This window comes from Sebastes umbrosus, chromosome 4 (genome assembly GCF_015220745.1).
Source record: "Sebastes umbrosus isolate fSebUmb1 chromosome 4, fSebUmb1.pri, whole genome shotgun sequence".
Classification (NCBI taxonomy): Eukaryota; Metazoa; Chordata; class Actinopteri; order Perciformes; family Sebastidae; genus Sebastes; species Sebastes umbrosus.
Window position 1 is genome coordinate 1,938,025 of NC_051272.1, and position 20,443 is coordinate 1,958,467.

At 39.7% G+C, this 20,443-nt stretch overlaps 1 protein-coding gene across 1 annotated transcript; it reads right to left on the minus strand.

Moving 5' to 3' along the window:
* Positions 1–383: 383 nt before the first annotated feature.
* LOC119486092 (overexpressed in colon carcinoma 1 protein homolog) lies at positions 384–15,408 on the minus strand. The gene is made up of 6 exons (XM_037765955.1): positions 14,966–15,408; positions 8,568–8,592; positions 4,719–4,754; positions 3,766–3,845; positions 2,223–2,253; positions 384–2,143 (listed from the first exon to the last, which is right to left on the minus strand). The coding sequence occupies exons 1-5, from the start codon at positions 15,006–15,008 to the stop codon at positions 2,249–2,251; spliced, it is 189 nt and encodes a 62-aa protein (XP_037621883.1). The 5' UTR covers positions 15,009–15,408; the 3' UTR covers positions 384–2,143; positions 2,223–2,248.
* Positions 15,409–20,443: the final 5,035 nt, after the last annotated feature.

Consider the following 20,443-nt stretch of genomic DNA (forward strand, 5'->3'; position numbering starts at 1 on the left):
CGCAGGGGGAAAACTAATAGAAGACTCTTCTGATTACTATTGTGTGACTTATTGTCTACACAAATGTAACCTGGTAGCTACTGTCATGATTCAGGGAGTTTTTTAAGAAATTTGAAAGAAGATATTTGCAAAAAATGTAATGTATTATTATTATTATTATTATTATTATGATTATTATGATTATTATGATTATTATGATTATTATTTCTCATCATATGCAATATTGCTTCCTTTTCTGTTTTTTTTTAATCTTACTTTACCTTTTTTATTTTACTTATCTTATTTACTCATTTTACTAAATGTATCTTACTTAATTGTTATTCTATATTAGGCACTAATGCTAGAAATAGTACTTTTAATTTTATACACTTGAATTTGTTGTAATTTTGAGCAATCTCTGGCACAGGAATTTCCTTCGAGATTGATAAAGTTCTATGTTATCTTATCTTATCTTATTATTAAATGTATTAAATCAATTATCAGTTACTGGGAAATAGTGCAATATAATTATTAAACAATGTTTATAATAAAGTAATTTTTTATACATTTTGAGGTAAATATTGGGGTAATTTGGCAGTAATTCCAAAGAAATTATAGGTTACTTGCTAATTATCATTTAATTACCATGAAATTTGCGGACCTGTAAAGTGAAGTGTTACCCAGATGGGCTTGAGGCTGAGTACCACAGACAAGATCGACAAGTCGGAAAGTATTGAGCGCTGGACTAAAACTTTGTTGAGCTTGAAGATTCATTCGTGACCTTTGAAGTAGCAAACAAACAAAATAGCTGCTGTTATGTGAAGAAAAATGTCATACTCGACAACTCCATCAACTACTGAAAGAAACACAAGATTGGTCGTTTTTCGTCTTTTCATGGGATTTGTTGACAATAAGAAGAATGCAGCATAGCGCCGGCTTTATCCTTCAAGGATTACTGTACATACAGGAGAACAACATTCACAATTAAGTGTGAAACATAATAGTATAAAATAGATTAATCAGTTACAAAGCAAACATCAATAAACTGTAAGAAAAACGAGGGGACGATGAAACAAAATCACCACCTCTGCCTCTCTTTAAATGTTTCACAATTTTTTGCAACTGAACATAATTTAATGATTTAATGTTTTTTTTGTTCTCTTTTGCTGTTACACATTAGATCACATTTTATGATGTGAGATAAGAACAAACTGTGTGACACAATTCTGCTTCTGAGAAAGATTGTAAGAGCTGTGTGAATTACCCAGAAGTACTACAATCAGAGCTCTTCAGGGGGAAAAAAAACAACATGCTGCAGAGAGAGCATGAGATATATATATACAGAGAGAGAGAAAGAGAGAGAGAGAGAGAGAGAGAGAGAGAGATCCTCTTAGTATCATGAGTCATATGCTCTCTACATAATCAGTCAGGGGCACAAGTTAAGTGACGACACCACCTGGTTGACGCAACCAAGACATTCGGTGACGCTGATTAATGCACTCTTTAAGGTGTCGTCATTAGCATTTAGACAGACCATTCAAATCAGTGTCATCTTCAGACTTTTCTTCTGTTGCAGCAGGTCCCTGATAGAAATCAATTATTTTTCAAAAACGCGTTGATGCTCTGTGACGCACTAACAGGAATGTGTAACTCCTGTGTCTCTCTAACTCTCTGTCTCTGCCACACAATGAATCATTGATGGCTTCTTAGAGAAATAACTGAGCAGTGATTATTATTGCAGAGGGCTATTGGGAAGGTTAGTTAGTTAGTAGGCTGGGTCCCCTGTGTAGCCGTCTCCTCCTGAGAACGAAAGAGAACGTTCCAGGGCCGTGACCGAGAAGCCAAGATGGCTGTCACAATGCCCGTCGCCGCCGCCCACAGCCAGTCCCAGGGCGGGCGCTTGTCCGCTCCGATGCCCATCTTTTTTTTTTTTGCAAAGTGAAGGGTGATGATGAATAGCGTATGCAGACCTCTGCTGTGCGTCCCTGCATTACTGTGCCACCCATGACTCCGTGAGGCAGCGTCCTCAGATCCCCGGCAAGCTGTCCACATCCTTAGTGTCGAAGCCTGAGACTTATTCAGTGTGTGGTGAGCCAGAATAGGAGCACTTGCATGCTCTCTGCTTGTAATGTGAGTGTCTCTAGGTGAATGAATATGCAGGATCCTGCCGAAACAAAGAACAGGGTCATTGGCTTCATTTTTAAGAGACGAAATACAGAAGAGCATTTTTTTTTTAAAAGTACCTGTGTTGTGTTCCCTTCAGGAGCTGCTAGTCTGCAAGAAGAAGGGGGGGAGAAACAATCAGTGCCCAGATATTTATAGGACAATAATTTGACAATTCTTTTTGTTCTTGTGTTTCTGTATTTCAATGTCAAGCCTGTGCTCAAAAGACACCCACGCACTCTACTAAGCAGTTTGAACTGGGAGACCTCAGTGGGAAAAAAAAAAAGAGACGGTACTTGTTGTGCCAGAGGACATGAAAACGAATCAATTCATTATCATGTTTAACCTCGATGAGGACAAACATGAGAGGAGACAACACACAAGAGGGAAGCCTTCAGGACTGCAGAATGCAACAGCAAGGTTTACAGTTTGTTTACATACTGGTCAGATGACAATGTCAATGTCATGTTTTATAATGGTTCCATAACTCTGTCAGAGAGAGGCACTTATATAAATGGTGGTCAATTAAGTCAATAACACTGTACACCGTATTGGCAACATGTCCTCATCCCAACTCGTCACATACTGATGCTCTGTCAGACCCCTTGCTGTCACTTTACAGTCACAGTAAACACGTGATTAACGTGGTGAATTCAAACAAAAACACTTGCTTAGGTTTGCCAACTGTTTGTGGGGCCCATCCACCTCTCCACCTACCCGCCCTGGTTGTGTATTTTCGCTCTTTAAACTACAAGTAGATTTAGGTTGAGTACCTTCGGGTTATTTTGCGCTGCACTTTTTAAGCAGTAGCTTTAATTTGAGTGTTTTATTATTGGTTATTGCCATATTTATTTAGTTGTGTACTTACCTCCTGCTTTCTTTTTATCATATTTTTTGTTAATAAATTGTATGATTAATTTTCACACAATCTTGTTGCCAGTACTCTCATTCCCGGGTTTACACATTTATTGTGTTACTCCCTCCAGCCCCTGGACCTTAAACGGAGGGGAACGTAACAAATGGGGGCTCGTCCGGGATATGAACTCGGGACATCTTGCAACACAGCACGGCACGTAACACTCCCAAAGCACTTTCTCTGAACGTTTGATATTGCCACGGATGGGTTTACATTGTAGTTAATGGAAAACCCAGTACTTCTCATACACAGGCTAAAAGGGGCGTTGGCATCACACGCCGAGGGGCGTGATAAAACGTTGGTGTTTTATGCCCTGGGAATGAGAACGGCTGGTATTAGAATGAGAGAACAAACTGTTGTGGATATCAGTAACATGCATCACTTGAGAATAACCCTGATAGTAACAGAGAGGCGCATGTTAAAAATCCTTTATTGTACTTCGCCATTGTCAAAATAAATGCTGTGGACTATATTTATCTTCCCAGCTGCGTACCCAAACTGTAATAGTAAGGGGAATGCTTCTCATTAAGATTCAGGAAAAGTAAAGGTCAAATTAAACCAAAAATGCTGTAGGTAGACAGGCACATGGTTTCATGGGGTGGTGGCTCAGCCACTGGGGAATATTTCTCTCTGAGCTGCTTCACTACAAGAAGCTCCTCAATTTTTACAGAATATGAAAGGTACAGTACAGTGTTACAGATGTTTACCTTTACATGTGGACTTGGACTGACTGGCAGCCACGGTGGTCAGGTCTGCTGGAAGACCGACATATACGCCACCATAGTTCCTGAGAGGAGAGACGAGAGGAAGGCAGCGATTAAAAGATATTGTGGTGTTTCTCAGTTCAGTACAGTTTCTCCTTTCAGTGAAGCATTAGCTCTTTATCGACCATGAAACTCGTGAGCGTTTACAATATGGGAAGTTCAAGTGGTTCGGCGTGAGAACACCGCTGCTAATCAACGGCAAAATGAACGTTATTGTCAGCGTCTAGAAGCCATGGATGTATTAAAAGAACTGGATGCCTCGTTTATTCCTATGAGAGTTGCTCAGTGGCGCATGAAGCCTAAATGGCTCGACTCGGTCTGGGTCTCATTCACATGAACGGAGGAAGGGAAATAACTTATGTACCGAAAAATGTATTTCCACGGTATTCACCATTTCTGACGACTTCAGCAAACGCAAGAACTCAGAAACGCTCAGAAACTTTCCGCTTACGAGGTCGTGAATACGACAAGAGTGGGGGCGGCGTTCATATGGACTCTTCTCGTGAACACGGTAAACACGACCCCATTTGAAGGCTAGGAAATAGTTGCTGGTTTAAATGTGATCTGTGATAGTGGAAGTTTTTGGCTGTTATAGCGATGGACAGAGCAAAGGGCCCTAGGCTACCTACCTACCGTACCAACGCCAGACACCCCAGCACCTATTACATAATTACATTAAGATGCTTGGTATGCAGATACAATTTAATTTGATAAAACTGAAAGTTAAAATAAAACTCAGCCATTATTTATCTTATTATATCAAAATGTCCTCTTTTAAAAAGGCCTATTAATATTCACATTCCATAATATATAAACTATAAAAGAAAGGAACAGCATTTTGCAATTAAACACTGCACTGAAGATGAAAATAATTTGGAGAAAATTAACAAAAATACCTTCTTTTCTCATCGTCTGGCGAGGGTTCTTCTGTCCTGATTGAGAGATGAAGCACAGGTCAGGTCAGCTCTTATTGGAGCACAGAGGACGAACAAACTCAACAACAAACACACTGATGGGAAGCATTAAGAACTGGACTGTGGAAGTGCTTTTGCCAGCATACCAACATTCGAAGTATGCTGCATCATTAGCTCTGAACAACTGATGATCAGACTGAATTGGCAATTTTTGTTTGAGGTCTGGAACCAGGCTGCTGAACAACCAATTTCCTCTGTTTTTAAGAGTTTTTGTTGTTGTTTATTTGTTTTTTTAAAGGGCTGACGTGAAGCTGCATCGCCTAATACACTGTGTGTTACTTTTCAAGCAGTGCGAGCAAAATAACGACATTGATTTCTCTTTTGGGGGTTTGTATTATTATTCCCTTTGTGTTCACGTACCGGTAATCTCTTGTTTGTGTTATTTTATTTAACCTTTATTTAAAGCTGAAGTAGGCGAGATTGGAGCAAATGTGATTAAATAAAGTTGTTTTTTATAAAACGGTCGCTATATCGTGACAATAGTACATGAAACAGGTAACCTGAAAAAATCATGTTCCTCTGTGTCCTTCGGTGCTCCTAACAGCATCTGTAAAATTTCACAGACCGGAGGAAAACAAGCAGTAAGAGCTGATCTGAGGTCTGCTGTCCAGCTGCCGTCTATGAGAGCCGGTTGTCAATCACTGGTGAACTCCAACCAAACGGTCAAACTAGGCAGCGCTGATCAAATATGAATCAATATTCTGTTACGTTAATGCCTATTTCTCTCCTCAGATGTTCTCAGAATCATCTTGTAGTGCACGGTTTAGCTGGAAAATTAGAAAGTTTGTGACGCCGCCGCCATTGTGAAATCTGGTGAAGGGACGCCAAATTCCAGTCACATGACCGGAGCACAGCCAATGGAAACGCTCTCTCAATGAAATGACCTGTAATTGGTCAAAGTCTCCCGTCACGGGCTCGATGTTCTAAAGCCTGAAAACAGAGCCATGAGGAGGAGCAGAAGTCTAGTTTTCTCTCAGAACTAGGGATGCACCGATACCACTTTTTTTCAGACCGAGTACAAGTACGAGTACGAGTACTTCTCTGTGCCAAAAGACCCTCGTTAACAGCCAGCTGGAGGGTGGGAGGGACTACCACAGGCTGGGTAGTCCCACATACGAGGCGGTGCGCTGCGACCGGCTCTAGGTCAGCTTGGAAAGGTTCCGGGCGAAGGTTGCTCGCGGCCGCAGCTTTACAGCGCTCCCAACCCGGACCTCGCCGCACCGTGACGGAGCTCCCTGCTCCCGGTGTGACTGTCGACCGGGGAAAACTGTCTTCAGTGCGCCCACACCCGACCCATCCTGAAACACATACCAAGGAGTCTAATGCACGGTACGAGTCAGAGGGTGCAAGCAAAACCCTGTGGAAAGTGAGGGCCGGCGCGTGCCTGTTGAGGTGGGATCCGGCCCGGCGGGGTCGGGCGCACCATCGGGCCATCGGGCCATCGCGCCCGCACCTTCGGGGAGGTGGAGCGTGAGCGCATGCCATAGGACCTGAAAGATGGTGACGAGAGGTTAACCTCACACTGCCGTAAAGTGGTATCGGTGCCGTTGTATCGGAGCCATTTTGCGAGTGCGATACTGGTATCGGTGCATCCCTACTCAGAGCACTTGAATTACAACATGCTGAAAGGTTATTATGGAATTTTTGCCCAATGATGCCAAAAACATTTTGCCTACTGCGGCTTTAAGCAGGCGAGTCATTAAGAAGAGATTCCTGTTGTGTCATAGAGTCCCAGTGAGCTGTGATTAGCTTCAGTGAGTCGGTGGTGTGCTGCTGTCAGCTCTCATGGGTCCTGTGCTGGCTGCTCAGATGGTTATCAAGGAGCACACACACACACACACACACACACACACACCCATACAGAGAGAGAGAGACATATATGTGCACTACGTACACACACACACACACATACTCACTGATTCCAGGAAATGCTTTGGAAATGCTGCCCCTCCCAAAGCTTTGATAGACGCTAACTGTTGACGGCAAAGGACAACCTGTCCTCCTCCTCCTCATGACACTGAATTTTCTAAAGCCTGAAGAAACTCTTTTTTTTTCTTACCAAGAGAGTGGTTAAACAACAAGAGCCGGTAGGGAACTGCTTTCACGGTCAAGTATCTTTTCATTTCTTTTATTGCCAATCTCTCTCTCTTTTTTTTTTTTTTCACAGCGAAGGCTGTGTTATTCAGTTCTGGTATTTTTTGTGTTTTGTTAAGCAGAGATGACGTTTTTACTGCATTTATCAGACTTGAAGTCTTCATTCTGCCAGCGTACAGTATCTAAACAACACACATTCAAGCTCTCACACAAATATAATTTATTTCCAAAATCAGATTTGTATTGCTCGTTATAAAGAAAAGAACTAAATCATTCAATATCACACATAAAGCAAAATACATAAAATTAAAGCAATGCTTTTAAGATGTTTGCATACACTGTGCCCCCTCTGAGTTTTTGTCAACTGTCTATCTTCAATATACCAACAATATTTAGTCACCGCAGACATCACAAACATTTATATCTCGCAATATATTGTAATAATAATTATACACAATCTTGCAGCAAAATCTCTCCACTTCTCCAAAGAGCTGAAATAATATTACAATATAAACATTAAATGGTATTCTCAATTATATTTATGTTTAAAATGGATCTGAATTAAGATATTAAAGCTTTTCCATCTATGTTAAAATGCAAAAGCCAGTGCACAATTATAAAATGCAAAAAAACAAAAACAAAAAGTGTTGAGTGGCCAACCTTTGTTTTAAAGGTCCCATATCGTGCTCATTTTCAGGTTCATACTTGTATTTTGTGTTTCTACTAGAACATGTTTACATGCTGTAATGTTCAAACAACACATTATTTTTCTCATACTGTCTGTCTGAATATACCTGTATTCATGCTCTGTCTGAAACGCTCCGTATTAGTGCATTTCAACAGAATTGCGTTGCTAGGCAACAGTTTGGGTCCATGTTTACTTCCTGTCAGCTGATGTCATTCACATACACTGCAACAGGAAATAAACTGGGACACATTTAGAATGTTTACGTTTAAAACCGTGTAATGGTCTAAATATTGTATATTTGTGACATCACAAATGGACAGAAATCCTAACGGCTTGTTTCAAACGCGCAATTTCTGTGTATTTCTCCATATATTGAGCGTTTTTGATAGTTTAACAGTATTTATAAAGTACTTAAACCTGCTTTATAATGTAAAAGACCTGAAAATCTCACTTTTTACAATATGGGACCTTTGAAAAATCCTCAAAGGCCCAATCCTCATTTAGTTTACTTATTGTACTATATAAATTATATCTAAATGCATATACATAATAAGGACTTTGTCCTACCGATAAAAAAACATGTTTTTTATTGCTGTGTATAACCAGCAATGATGGTTTAAGTATGGGCACTGAAATACTTATTAATCAGTGTGAACGTGAAAAGACGTTTCCAGCTCTGTGTTTTGAATTTTTATTTTGGATCATAGATTGTTTTGTTTTTTCCCAATGTTTTAATTGAATGCTTTTAGTTTCACTTTAACTGTAAAATACTTTTAGCTTCACATGTATTATTGTATTGGCCTACTTGTATAACATCAGTGTAATGTCAGCGTACCACACATACTTTGCCACAGCGTATACTTCATGAATACTGCAGTACGTGGGTAGATAAACGAAGCTCTTTTATTAAGTGATCTGAATGTACAAAGGCCACGGATGATGAGCTTCATAAATAATTTAAGAAGTTAGAAAATGACTGAAGTACTTACACATCTTTGGAGACTTCTGCTGGCCCTGAAAACAGATACAGAAAAGATCCGATTGAATTCATCTTCATTATGAGAAGTATTAAAGAGTTACCTCACTAATGAAGGCCATCATTCAACAGCCTGAGATGTGAACCATTATGCATAAACAAAGACGACTAACAGCTTCCTTTGTATATATATATATATATATATATATATATATATATAATATATCACACGTATCTAACAGCTCCCTGCTCTCTATTTCAGAACATGTCACTTAAACTGCTCAGAGTGACAACAGTGAAGGTGCGGTCCCTCATCTATAGGAGAGCTCTCCATGAGACCACCTCCCTAGACCTCCTCCTGGTCCTAATCAGGGCAGCAGAGACGGGGACGTGTGGACAATCTACAGCAGACCGCCTGTATTTTTTTCAGGCTGAATGTAACTCATCCAAAAAAATGATCGTATAGTTTGTGTTTTTTCATGTACCTGATGTAGCAAATACTGAATTCACTTACAGGCTTGCAAACTTAAAGGGATTGTTTGTAAGAATCAGAAATTGCTTGTTAACAGCGACACCTGTGGCCGTTAGGTCAACAAAAGTCAGCGTCCTGTTGCTCCCGTTTGTGCTCGCTCTACATAGACATGAACGAGCATCGCTCAACACAGTGAGGAGACACACGTCAGCTAAAAGCACAATATCACTCTATATTTCAGCTGCTTGGCAGTAATGTTAGCTGACCAGACCAAGGTCTCTCCATGAATCAATGCTGATCCTAGTGTTGGCTTTTCCTGCTTCAGCCTCCCGACCGCGGCCGGAGGGAACGGGGGAGACAACGGAGTTTTGGTCGGAGACGATAACGTTTCTCTCTGCGGAGCCCCGTCACTTCACAAGACACGGGAAACCTCTGTTGGTCTGGAGGAGCTGCAGCAGTTATTTCTGCACAAACGTCCACTGAACATTCACTAGATATTCTCAGAGCTAAACTAACTCTTCTGCAGTGTGGAGTGTGCGCGCATGCACGTGAGAGGTGGAGCGAAAGAGCATGAACGAGCGTGGTGTGTGAGTGAAGGCAGGCAGAGGAGCAGAGTACAGCAGAGACTCCGGTCCTGGAGACCAAAGCCACGGTCTCCCCCGCGTCCTCCGACCGCGGCCAACACTGTTTAACAGACGGGCTTCACTAGATACAACCAAGAGGTTTTGGTGTTTCCGTGTAGTTTGTGTTGGAGTCTGAGTCTGAAGGGTAGCCACACGCGAGCGCGCATGGGACACCGACCCGCATTGATTTATACGTGTAAGAAGTAACAAACAGTCCCTTTAGCCAAAGAGTTTTTGTTGCCTAAACTTAACCACACACAGGATTCAAGATGCAAACCCTTTTCTGCGATATCAAAGTTCAGCTTTATATCCCTCCATAATCCACCCTGACAAACTCTATACAACTTCTGTGCAGTATAATAACGTAGTCAGTGAACACACTGACAACTGGATGGGCCAAATTAAGATGCACACCCTGCTGTAGTGACTTGGATGCAGTATTTACACAGTATGTGTAGATTTAAATGTGGGAAATGAGTAAGTACATTAACACAAGCACTCAAATCTACTTTTACCTTTCTTTATAATATTTCAGAGGGAAATATTTTAAATTTTTCTGCACAACATTTATGTTATTTTGCATATTAGATTGCATACAATACAATACAGGGCTACAGTTTAAACCAGTGGGGTCACAATATAGTTTCTGCGGGATGCCAGATAGTGGTGAAGACAAAAATAAATAAAAGAACATATGAAAAATAAATTAACATTTTTAGACCCGGGGAGATGTTTTTTAGATTTTAGTAGATTTTATTGAGTGTTTGTGAGAGTCAAAGTGTGTGTGCGCATGAATTTCTGACGGGGGATTTCCCGCGGGTCAAAAGGGTCAAGGGGCATGGGGGGCGGGGGGGGGAGTCCCGGAACGCATCAAACATTCACAGAGCCTGGAGCACATTGGACAACGCCTATAAGTGCTGTTCAAACCAAACAAAACTCAAAAAGGTTGAGAACCACATACACATCAGTCTGATACTGAAGTTGTTTTTTTTTTAGGTAAAAGATTGACCTGTTTTACCTGAGGAAGACCATATGTGGTCCAAAGGTGTCATGTTTATAGGATAAAAGAAGAACTGGAAATTAAATAACACACTCTAAGAAAAGTCCGTAAAAATACGAGCCAATGTACCGCGTTAATATGAAGGCATTTTCTGTATCGGAGTTTTTCCTGTATTTTTAAATACGCATTGCATTGTGGGAACAAGAACCTCGGCTAGCGCGAAAGTTGGAAGCGGCAGAGACCATCACACACGGCACAGTTTAGATTTGGAGAAACCTTTCTCACACTTCTGTGGTAAAAAAATCAACAATTAATGTCTAACCAAAATGATTTATGTTACGTACTTATAACGTTAGCTCAGTATCGTTTTAGTTGGAAAGCTGTTTTGTTGTTTAGTTCAGTTGTTGTCTACCGTTAACATTACCAGATACGCCAGGAATATTATATTATATAATAAAAGTTTGGTATTGTAATTTACGTTTTACCAATGCTTATATTTTAGACTTCAGTGGACGTCAGGTAGAGTTAGCCCCAGTTTTAGCCTCTGATAGGTAACGTACAAATGCTAGCGTTAGCGTCTGTTCTCCCTCCAGAATGTAAAGGTGGGGCCTGCTATTTGGCTCGATACGAAGGATATACTGTAAATCTACAGAAATTTTCCGTTTTAGGATTAACAGAAGTGTCCGTGAATAGTGCAGTAAATCAACAGAAATTGACGAAAATGTCCGTAAACTTAACGGAAAATGTACTGGTCATTTTCTGCCAGGACATTATCTGTGCAGTGTATAGGTATTTTCTTCTTCTTCTTTTTTATGCAGATTATGGTTATCCATAATACTTCATTTTAATCCAAATATTATTTATTTATATACTATTTAATGTTTATTTCATACCATGAACCGATTCTATATGCCACTGCATCCATAGTTTGCAATGCCCATCCCTAGATTGGCCTTTAAAACTCAACATACTTCAGTGTAATAGTTTAGAGGTTACTGACATTTTTAGTCAATTTCAGTGCTTAAGTTTGCGTTACATCCACAATAGTGGTTTTTAGTATATAGGCAGCTTGTCTCTGCTGGGTAACAGTTGTAAACTGATATAAAATACATTTTATTCCACCCGTTTGTGCTCGTCCCAGCGCTGCTTGACTCTTTTTATGGTCCAACAACAGCTCGTTCTTTGGCTGAACCACCACATGCGGTCCACTAAACTTGATTTGAATCAAAATGAGATCACAGTGCATTCAGTTGGAGGATAATGTAACATCCTGCTTCAACGTACAGTATCACGTCATTGAAAACAGTGAAACAAAAGCCTAATTTCTGCCCTTCAATTGGGTATTCATGCCATTCTCCGTTCCATTAAGGTAGAAATGTACCTTGAAAAAAGAACACTGCATGAATACAATGTAAGAGCAGGAAACTGGAGAATCTACATTACACAATAAAGACAGCGAATTTCATTCTTGTAAAAAGGAATAGAGTGCTCTTTTTCACGGTAAATGTTTGAGTCTGCTGACATGACACAGGGGCCCATTCAGTAGCCGGACAAAAGCTCATTCATACCCGCAAGGGTGCACATCTGGGTGCATAAGTCGAGGGATGAGCAGTGTGAAGTATAAAGCGCATTGAGGCGGTCATTTGAGCTTGAAATTGAAAGATTCTTATATATTTAGCATTGCTATGAATAAACATGTATTAAATGGTTTAGTTGTAAGCACATATAAGAACAAGTATAATTTAATTATACTATAATTTCTCCCATGAAGACATATTATATATTATCACAACAGTTTTTTTAACTGTATTATCATTAAATCTGTTTATACTAGGGGTGTAAAAAATATTGAGTATCCTGATATTATGTTTTTGTGATACTGTATTGATTCTTAAAAACACACACAGTGACTGGGATAAATGCAAATGCAGACCCTTTTGTTCTGATCGCATAAAAAAGTAAACTTTTTGTTATGCATATGGAAGTGTGTTCTTTATACTATGACAGTTTTCTCTAAAAAAAAATTTAAAAATCACAATATATTGCCTTTCTTATCGCAATATATCGCAATTTCAGGCTGTCAAAGTTAACGCGATGATAACGCGTTAATGCAAATTAGTTTTAACGCCACTAATTTCTTTAACGCATTAACGCAATCGATCTTTCAGAGGTTGTAGAAGGCTGTTTCAATGCTAAAGTGAAGATATATGAAACTCAAAAAACCTAATGAATCCATCGGTACCAACCATGTCATACTAGCTTGTCGCAAAGGAGGTTAAGTAACACTCCAAACTTACGCTAAATTTTGGCGAGGAAAAACTGGCATGGCCATTTTCAAAGGGCTCCCTTAACCTCTGACCTCCAGATCAGTGAATGTAAATGGGTTCTATGGGTACCCACGAGTCTCCCCTTTACAGACATGCCCACTTTATGATAATCACATGCAGTTTGGGGCAAGTCATAGTCAAGTCAGCACACTGACACACTGACAGCTGTTGTTGCCTGTTGGGCTGCAGTTTGCTATGTTATGATTTGAGCATATTGTTTTATGCTAAATGCAGTACCTGTGAGGGTTTCTGGATCAATATCTGTCATTGTTTTGTGTTGTTAATTGATTTACAATAATACAAATAACATATATTTGCATAAAGCAGCATATTTGCCCACTCCCATGTTGATAAGAGTATTAAATACTTGACAAATCTCCCTTTAATATACATTTTGAGCAGATAAAAAAAATGTGTGATAACCCTTGTATCATGATACATATCATATCGCCAGATTCTTGCCAATACAAAGCCCAAGTTTAAACATCAGCCTGCACTTATGGGTGCCCATAGGAGGAGTTAATAGACATTTATGTCTGCTTACATCTACATTATGACGTGTTATAATAAGCCATTATTAAATGTGTATATACTGCATATAGAGGATAATAAGGAGGGCTAAAAATACTGTTACCACATAAACATTTAAAAACACAAGTGTGTAGTGACACAATTATACATCCTGGGTTAAAATAATATCATATAGGAGCAGTGGGGTGCTTCTATTTTAATTCTACAGTGACTCTGGCCTGGTGTCAGCTGGCGTGGACAAACAAGTGCGACCATTAGTCGACATTTGTCAAAGTGACAGGCTGTCACGCGTCCTTGACATTGTGCTGAACACTGACCTCTAAGAAGGAGCGGAAAAAAATGGACAAGACCTGCTGCACAGGGATGAAACCAGCTGCTGGTTTTCACAGACGCGCTCACAACAAACTGTTGTTTTACAGACATTGTAACCTCAAAGTAGATCAAATTTAAAGACAACACTGGGTCTTCCCAGTGGCTGTCTGTGGCTCTGTTAACACGCCTGGCAAGCACTGATTAGATACCTGCAAGCACACACACATTTACACAAGCACACACACACACCATACTGCCTTAATGGGCAGCGGTGGTGGTGAGGTAATCCTGCAGATACTTCAATCTAATTAGTAACCTCAATTGTTGGGTATAATTTAAAATTAGGTATTGTATCAGGATAAAACTAACTGAGATGTGTGTGTGTGTGTGTGTGTGTGTGTGTGTGTGTGTGTGTGTGTGTGTTATCTGAGGACAGCCACAAATAAATATCTGTTGGAGTGTTAGTATAACCACGAGATGCAGTGTTTTCACCGCTCCGATGTGTCCTCCGGGGCTTTATGAATGAAACATGCTCATTGATCAAAGGCGGGTGAATGTCACTGCTTGTTTTTCATACTCAATATCCACTGAAACCAGAACAAACACCAACACAAGAGAAAGAAAAACAACAACTGTGAGCTTTTGTGTCAATGTAGAAGTCAAAGTGGTTCATTCCTGAGGCTACTATACTCTCTAGTCTTACATTAGGACATGGGAGACCCTTCATGATCGACCCACCACCCATAGCTTTAGGAGACCACTGCATGCATACACACACTACTGAGTCGGACAAACTGATGAACACTGGGGGGGTAAAACAAATCATTTCTACTGTCATTTTGAGACACAAACATGCATGATATACAGCTAGGCTGTCTATTTATTTATGAATGAAATGCACACACACACATCGGAGGACACACACTGAATGCAAGGGTAACCCCGACTCACTTCATTTACATTCAAAACACCATCTCTCCCTTGGTGCAGATACAGTGACAGCGCTCCCTCATATTCTCATTCATTATCACACACACACACACACACACACACACACACACACACACACACACACACACACACGCACACACACACACTCACACACACACACGCACACATACATATATATTCCTTAAAAACACTCACCCCCTCCTGAGGTGTTGGTGGCTGAGGAATTGCCACAACCCATTTTGCATCGATGCAGCCACCGTCCAAGCAGAGTGGAGACGCTTAAAAAAGAAGAAGATGATGAAGAAGAAGAAGAAGAAGAAGGGCAACCCAGAAGACGTTGGGAGAGGAAGAAGGTCAAAGAAAGAAATGTCTCTCCCACTGTAACGCAGGGATCTCCTTTTGGTTGTGTGTGTGTGTCCCTCCCTTCTCCTCAGTCTCGCGCCTATATCCTCTCTGCAAAGCAACGGGGAGCTGAGAGTGAAGTGAAAGCATGGAAAGAGAGGCTTTTATACACATACACACACACACACACACACACACACACACACTAGGAGAGAAGACGAGAGAGAGAGAAAGAGAGAGGGGGGAGAGAGGGGAGAGAAGGATGCTGTGCCCTCACATGATTTGCTCTTTTCCTCCACCCTGACATGGTTGCCCGGGAAACCAGGGGAAAGGAGGCGGAGGATGAGGTGACACTCAACCAATAGCGAGCTTCCTTTTCATATATATATCTATATATATATAGATATATATATAAAGGTGGGGAGAAAAAAATGAAATACATTTAAGGGGCATCAATATATCAGTGCGTGTTCGTGTTTGTAAAATCCTCAAATAGTCTTTGTGCGCTGAAACAAAGAGGACCTTTATTCATGCTACACACACACACACACTTGTTTGAGCTCTTGACAGTCACTGAGTGAGAAGTTGAAAAGCCTTGTAATGAAACCACGAGGGGTCACGCGTAGGTCAGTGTAAAGACCCCAATAAACCCCGGTTCAATCTCTTCCTCTTCCTCTGTCACGCCATCGTACGCTGTGACGAGATTAGGGCGAGTCATATGAGGAGAGTTTAGATGGCAGGATGACATTCAGACAGTGGTGTAATCTTATGATGTTGTTTTTTGATTTTAAAATTCTTATGAGAAGTTTTCAGTGATACATGGTCCGTCTCTGACAAAACCTCCAAGCAAGTATCTGAATTTCCCCGTCCTTTCCCCTTGCTGTTTACTAATAAATGAAATCATGTTCTGTAGCTAAAATCCTGGAACGACTCGTATACCGACACGTTCTCACTCACAACTCGTCACGCTACTGACGATCGGTCACGACCCCTTTGCATCACTTTTTAACACAACCCTTACGCGTCATTCAACGTGCAGGGTAGTCTGATAGCCTTCAACACGTGGTTAATGTGAATTCAAACAAAACTACTTGGTCAACTTTAGGAAACGATCATGGTTATATGTTTGTTACATAACTTACGAAAGTACATTATGTACATGACGTAAGTATGTTACTTATCTACGTATCTTAAAATAAGTCCACGTTGACTTTTTGTTTATAGGTGAAAGTCCTGTGTTTGTTTGATCCATCCATCTACCACAACCTCCTCCCTACACAGACGATCTCGCTCTCGTCGTCACCTGACTTCCTCCTTTACTCCCGTCATAATAGAGCGCTCCAGGGATGGCGTGTTTTTATAGGCCAACCAGGAAGTTAGCATCGCCCTGGTTCCCTCCACAAAAAGTCGATGGAATATTTCCATTGGGTTTTGGGATTATTGCAGAAAATAAACTCTGGGGCAAACAAACATTTATGATACTTACACGTTTTGTTCAGCAAGATGATCTCCACAAATGAAGCGCAAATGCAATGAGCAGAAGTAAGCTAACGTTAGGTTATAAACGAACTTCACCACGGTTACATGACTTCACATCACCACCAGACGGCAGACTAGTGTTCGGCGTGATGGCGTTTAATAGTATCATTTAGCCACTTGCTAGCAACCGCCCTTTTTAAGATATGTAAAAGCTTCAAAATTCACGAGTGGGACATTTCGGATCCTGGCCTATTTCATGTCGTAGAACAAAACGTTAAAATCTATTAAGCTTGTGTTGGCCACCAGAGGCAGCCCTACACATGCAAAACTGACGCTAGAGGGCATTGTTTGACACGTAGGCCCTGTTGTATAAATTAAATTAAATAAATTGTGAAATCTGATCTGCAAAAACTTGCAAAACTCTCACGAGACACGCTGCCCAACGACCTCAATACTCAATACATGTCAACCCACAGTTGATTAGAATTTGTTTCGGTGCAGTGCTCATTAAAAACAGACAAAAGCACATACATATAAAAAAAACATAGTGTACATAGGAGACAACCACATACATTTATACAATCATTCAAACCTATAAAATCCTAAAATGCTAAAATACTGTGAAGAGCCTTGTGCTATTGCAATTTCCCCTAAAGTGTCTAGTGCAAAGCATTCCTAAAGTGCGTGTTAGCTGGAGCTTAATTACCTCCTGCAAAGAGCCTGTGCATTAGAGTTTAGGTGCCTAATAGCATCAGGGTACGTGCTGTTCCTGAGGCGGGATGTCCTACACCTCAGACTCTTCCATCTCGGCAAACGGCAAATTGATGTCTTCACATTTAGGATAAGTTTTTGTAATATGTCAACTACTTTTTCAGATTCAGATTCAGATTATTTGAAGTTTCTAAAGACATTTATGGACTCTATAGGATGAATCCTACTGACTTTTGAGACTTTTTTGTAGCACCACTATGAGATTCACATTTGTTTTTTTTTGTAAAATGTCTAAACTGTTAGATGGACTGCAGTGAAATTTGAAACTACACATTCACTTTTCATTTGGTGCCATCATCAGGTCAAATTTTTAGTTTGTTTTTACTTTGGTTTATGACTAAATACCTGCAAAACTAATGACATTACCCCCAGCAGCAGCTGTATAGCAGCTTTTCTACAAAGTGCACAATAATTGACTTGTAATGTCGTGTACTTGTAAGATGTCGGCCTATGCTGTCCCACTCACATGAGCTTTTGCACTCTAACAATTCTTCTCCACTTTCTCGTGAAGGTGTGTTTCCTCTGTCAGCTGAATCACTGCTTTGTTAAATCCAGGTTAGTTCCACTGACATCAAGCATCTCTTTTTATAGGCCAGACTTATAGCCGAGCCAGCAAACAAAGCCACGACTGAATTGCCTTATCTAATTTAGAGCCATGAACTTAGCCAATTAAACAACACAAGTCCACTGGGGAGGAAGGAATGTGCTCCTGCTCCGGCTGCCTGGGAGCTTGATGAGGAGGCGCTGCTTGTCACGGCTTGCCTACATTATCAAGACACAACACAAACAAGACGCGCCCGTCTTAACACAACAATTAGATTATTATTGAAACCTAAAATGTCTTGGATAAAGTCAAATAACTGAGACGATTTCAATGTTACATCTTTTAAGTGACATTATGCTGAGATAATAAAGTTATCTCCCTAACAACGAGGTTTTATTGCAGGTCCTCAAAATAGATTAGATTGCCTTGGAAACAGGTGAAGTTACTATAGTTCAGTTCATTGTACACTTGTTTTAAGTAAAAGCTCTTAAAACTTCATATCAGATTAAAGGTTGCGTTAGGATGGAGGCCCCAAACAACTTGAATTTAACTCTTTAATAGAAGTTATGAGGTGATATATAAGTTTACCCAACAAATAGCTGCTGTTCTGGGGTAAAATATACTCTATGTGACTTCAACCATTCTGATACTGGCAAAAAATATTGGTCAAAAATATGACACAACATACTTCTCGTCTAATCCTTGTTTAACTCCAGTGTTATCAACATGTCATCACTATTACAGTTAAACTCCCAATACACTTATTGACTCTATTATATTTTGTTTTAGGTGTCAGCCCTGAAAAAGGTTGCTCTTTTTCAAGGAAAATCCACCCTGAAACATACTTATTTGAAAATATGACCCCCATTTTTAATCCATTTATGAAAATAACTAATTTCCAAAGTTAGAAGATAACTTTACAGTATGTCAACAGACTGTTTTACTTAAAGGCCCCATATTGTAAAAAGTGAGATTTTCAGGTCTTTTATATTATAAAGCAGGTTTAAGTGATATATAAATTCTGTTTATCTATCAAAACGCTCAATATACGGAGAAATACACACAGCCTGTATTCAGAAATTGCACGTTTGAAACATGCCGTTTGGATTTCTGTCCATTTGTGATGTCACAAATATACAATATTTAGACCATTACACGGTTTTAAACGTAAACATTCTAAATGTGTCCCAGTTTATTTCCTGTTGCAGTGTATGTCAATAACATCAGCTGACAGGAAGTAAACATGGGCCCAAACTGTTGCCTAGCAACGCAATTCCATTGCAATTCCGTTGAAATGCACTAAAACGGAGCATTTCAGACAGAGGGTAAATACAGGTATATTCAGGCAGACAGTACGAGGGAAATAAAGTTTTTTTTTTAACATTACAGCATGTAAACATGTTCTAGCACAAACATGAAATACAAGTATGAACCTGAAAATTAGCATAATATGGGACCTTTAAAGAACACAGTCCGTTAGAATTGTCTGACATTTGGAGCACACAACAGCTCAATTTATCATCCAGGATGTGATCAGTCAAGGAAGGTATTTATTTTTTTTTCCCGGATGTGTGCAGCCTCTGTAAGAAGTATGAAGCCATTAGAGAGCCAGTAGCTCCGACAATATTCAGTGCATCACATGCTCTGCTTATAATTAGACAAAACAAGACGAGAGCTGGATGATGACTAACTCCAGGACTTAGTAAATAGATGTGATTTTAAAAGGCTTATAGTACTTCTCGGATATGTATTATATACTGCACGTGGACAGAAATAAATAAAACTACAAAACAAGCATCACATAAGCACAGTATCATATAATTATTGCACAGAGTGATCAGCATGTTATTGCACATATTCGTAACAGTAGATTTACAGTATTTACATTGCAAAAGTGACACAAAAGTGACCAGCGTGTTATTGCACATTTACATGTGCAACTTTTACATAACATTTATAAAGTAGAACTTTTAATTGCAATGGAGTATATTTACTGTTCAACCTTTGGTCAACCTCATATTCTTGATATGTGGTATCTTTTGACCTTGAAATAATATTGTATTGTCATAAAGGGATGAATATCTTATTTTGAAATTAAACTGCAGTTCTACATAATGTCCACATGGGGTCACTGTTGATACTGAAATGATAAACGACCTAGTTTACATCTACTTTAATATAATGCAGCCGCTTACTGCTCATCACAAGCTTTGCTATAAAACAAATCATCAGAAAATAATTTAATTAAATATAAAACCGTACAAATATCTAGTTCATACCATGTTTATTTTTGTTTGTAGCTTATTTTGTATATTGGAAGAATTTCAATTTTTTTATTCTTATTTTATTCTAACGTTTTTAGCTATTCTTTTGTTATTATACTGTTTACTTGCACCAACAAAACCAAAGCAAATTCCTAGTGTATACCTGATACACCTGGCAATAAACACCATTCTGATTCTGATTCTGATTCTGATTTAAAGTGTGTATGCAGCTGTTTTACTATAGTCGCTCTGCTCTCAACAGCTGCTGTGGAT

What these genes read in the sequence shown, in the direction of transcription:
- LOC119486092 (XM_037765955.1), bottom strand. Translation starts at nt 15,008, where the DNA reads ATGGGTTGTGGCAATTCCTCAGCCACCAACACCTCAGGAGGGG. An exon ending in CACCAACACCTCAGGAGGGG is followed by an intron (nt 8,593 to 14,965) that starts GTGAGTGTTTTT and finishes ATCTGTTTTCAG; the next exon opens with GGCCAGCAGAAGTCTCCAAA. An exon ending in GCAGAAGTCTCCAAAGATGT is followed by an intron (nt 4,755 to 8,567) that starts GTAAGTACTTCA and finishes TCTCTCAATCAG; the next exon opens with GACAGAAGAACCCTCGCCAG.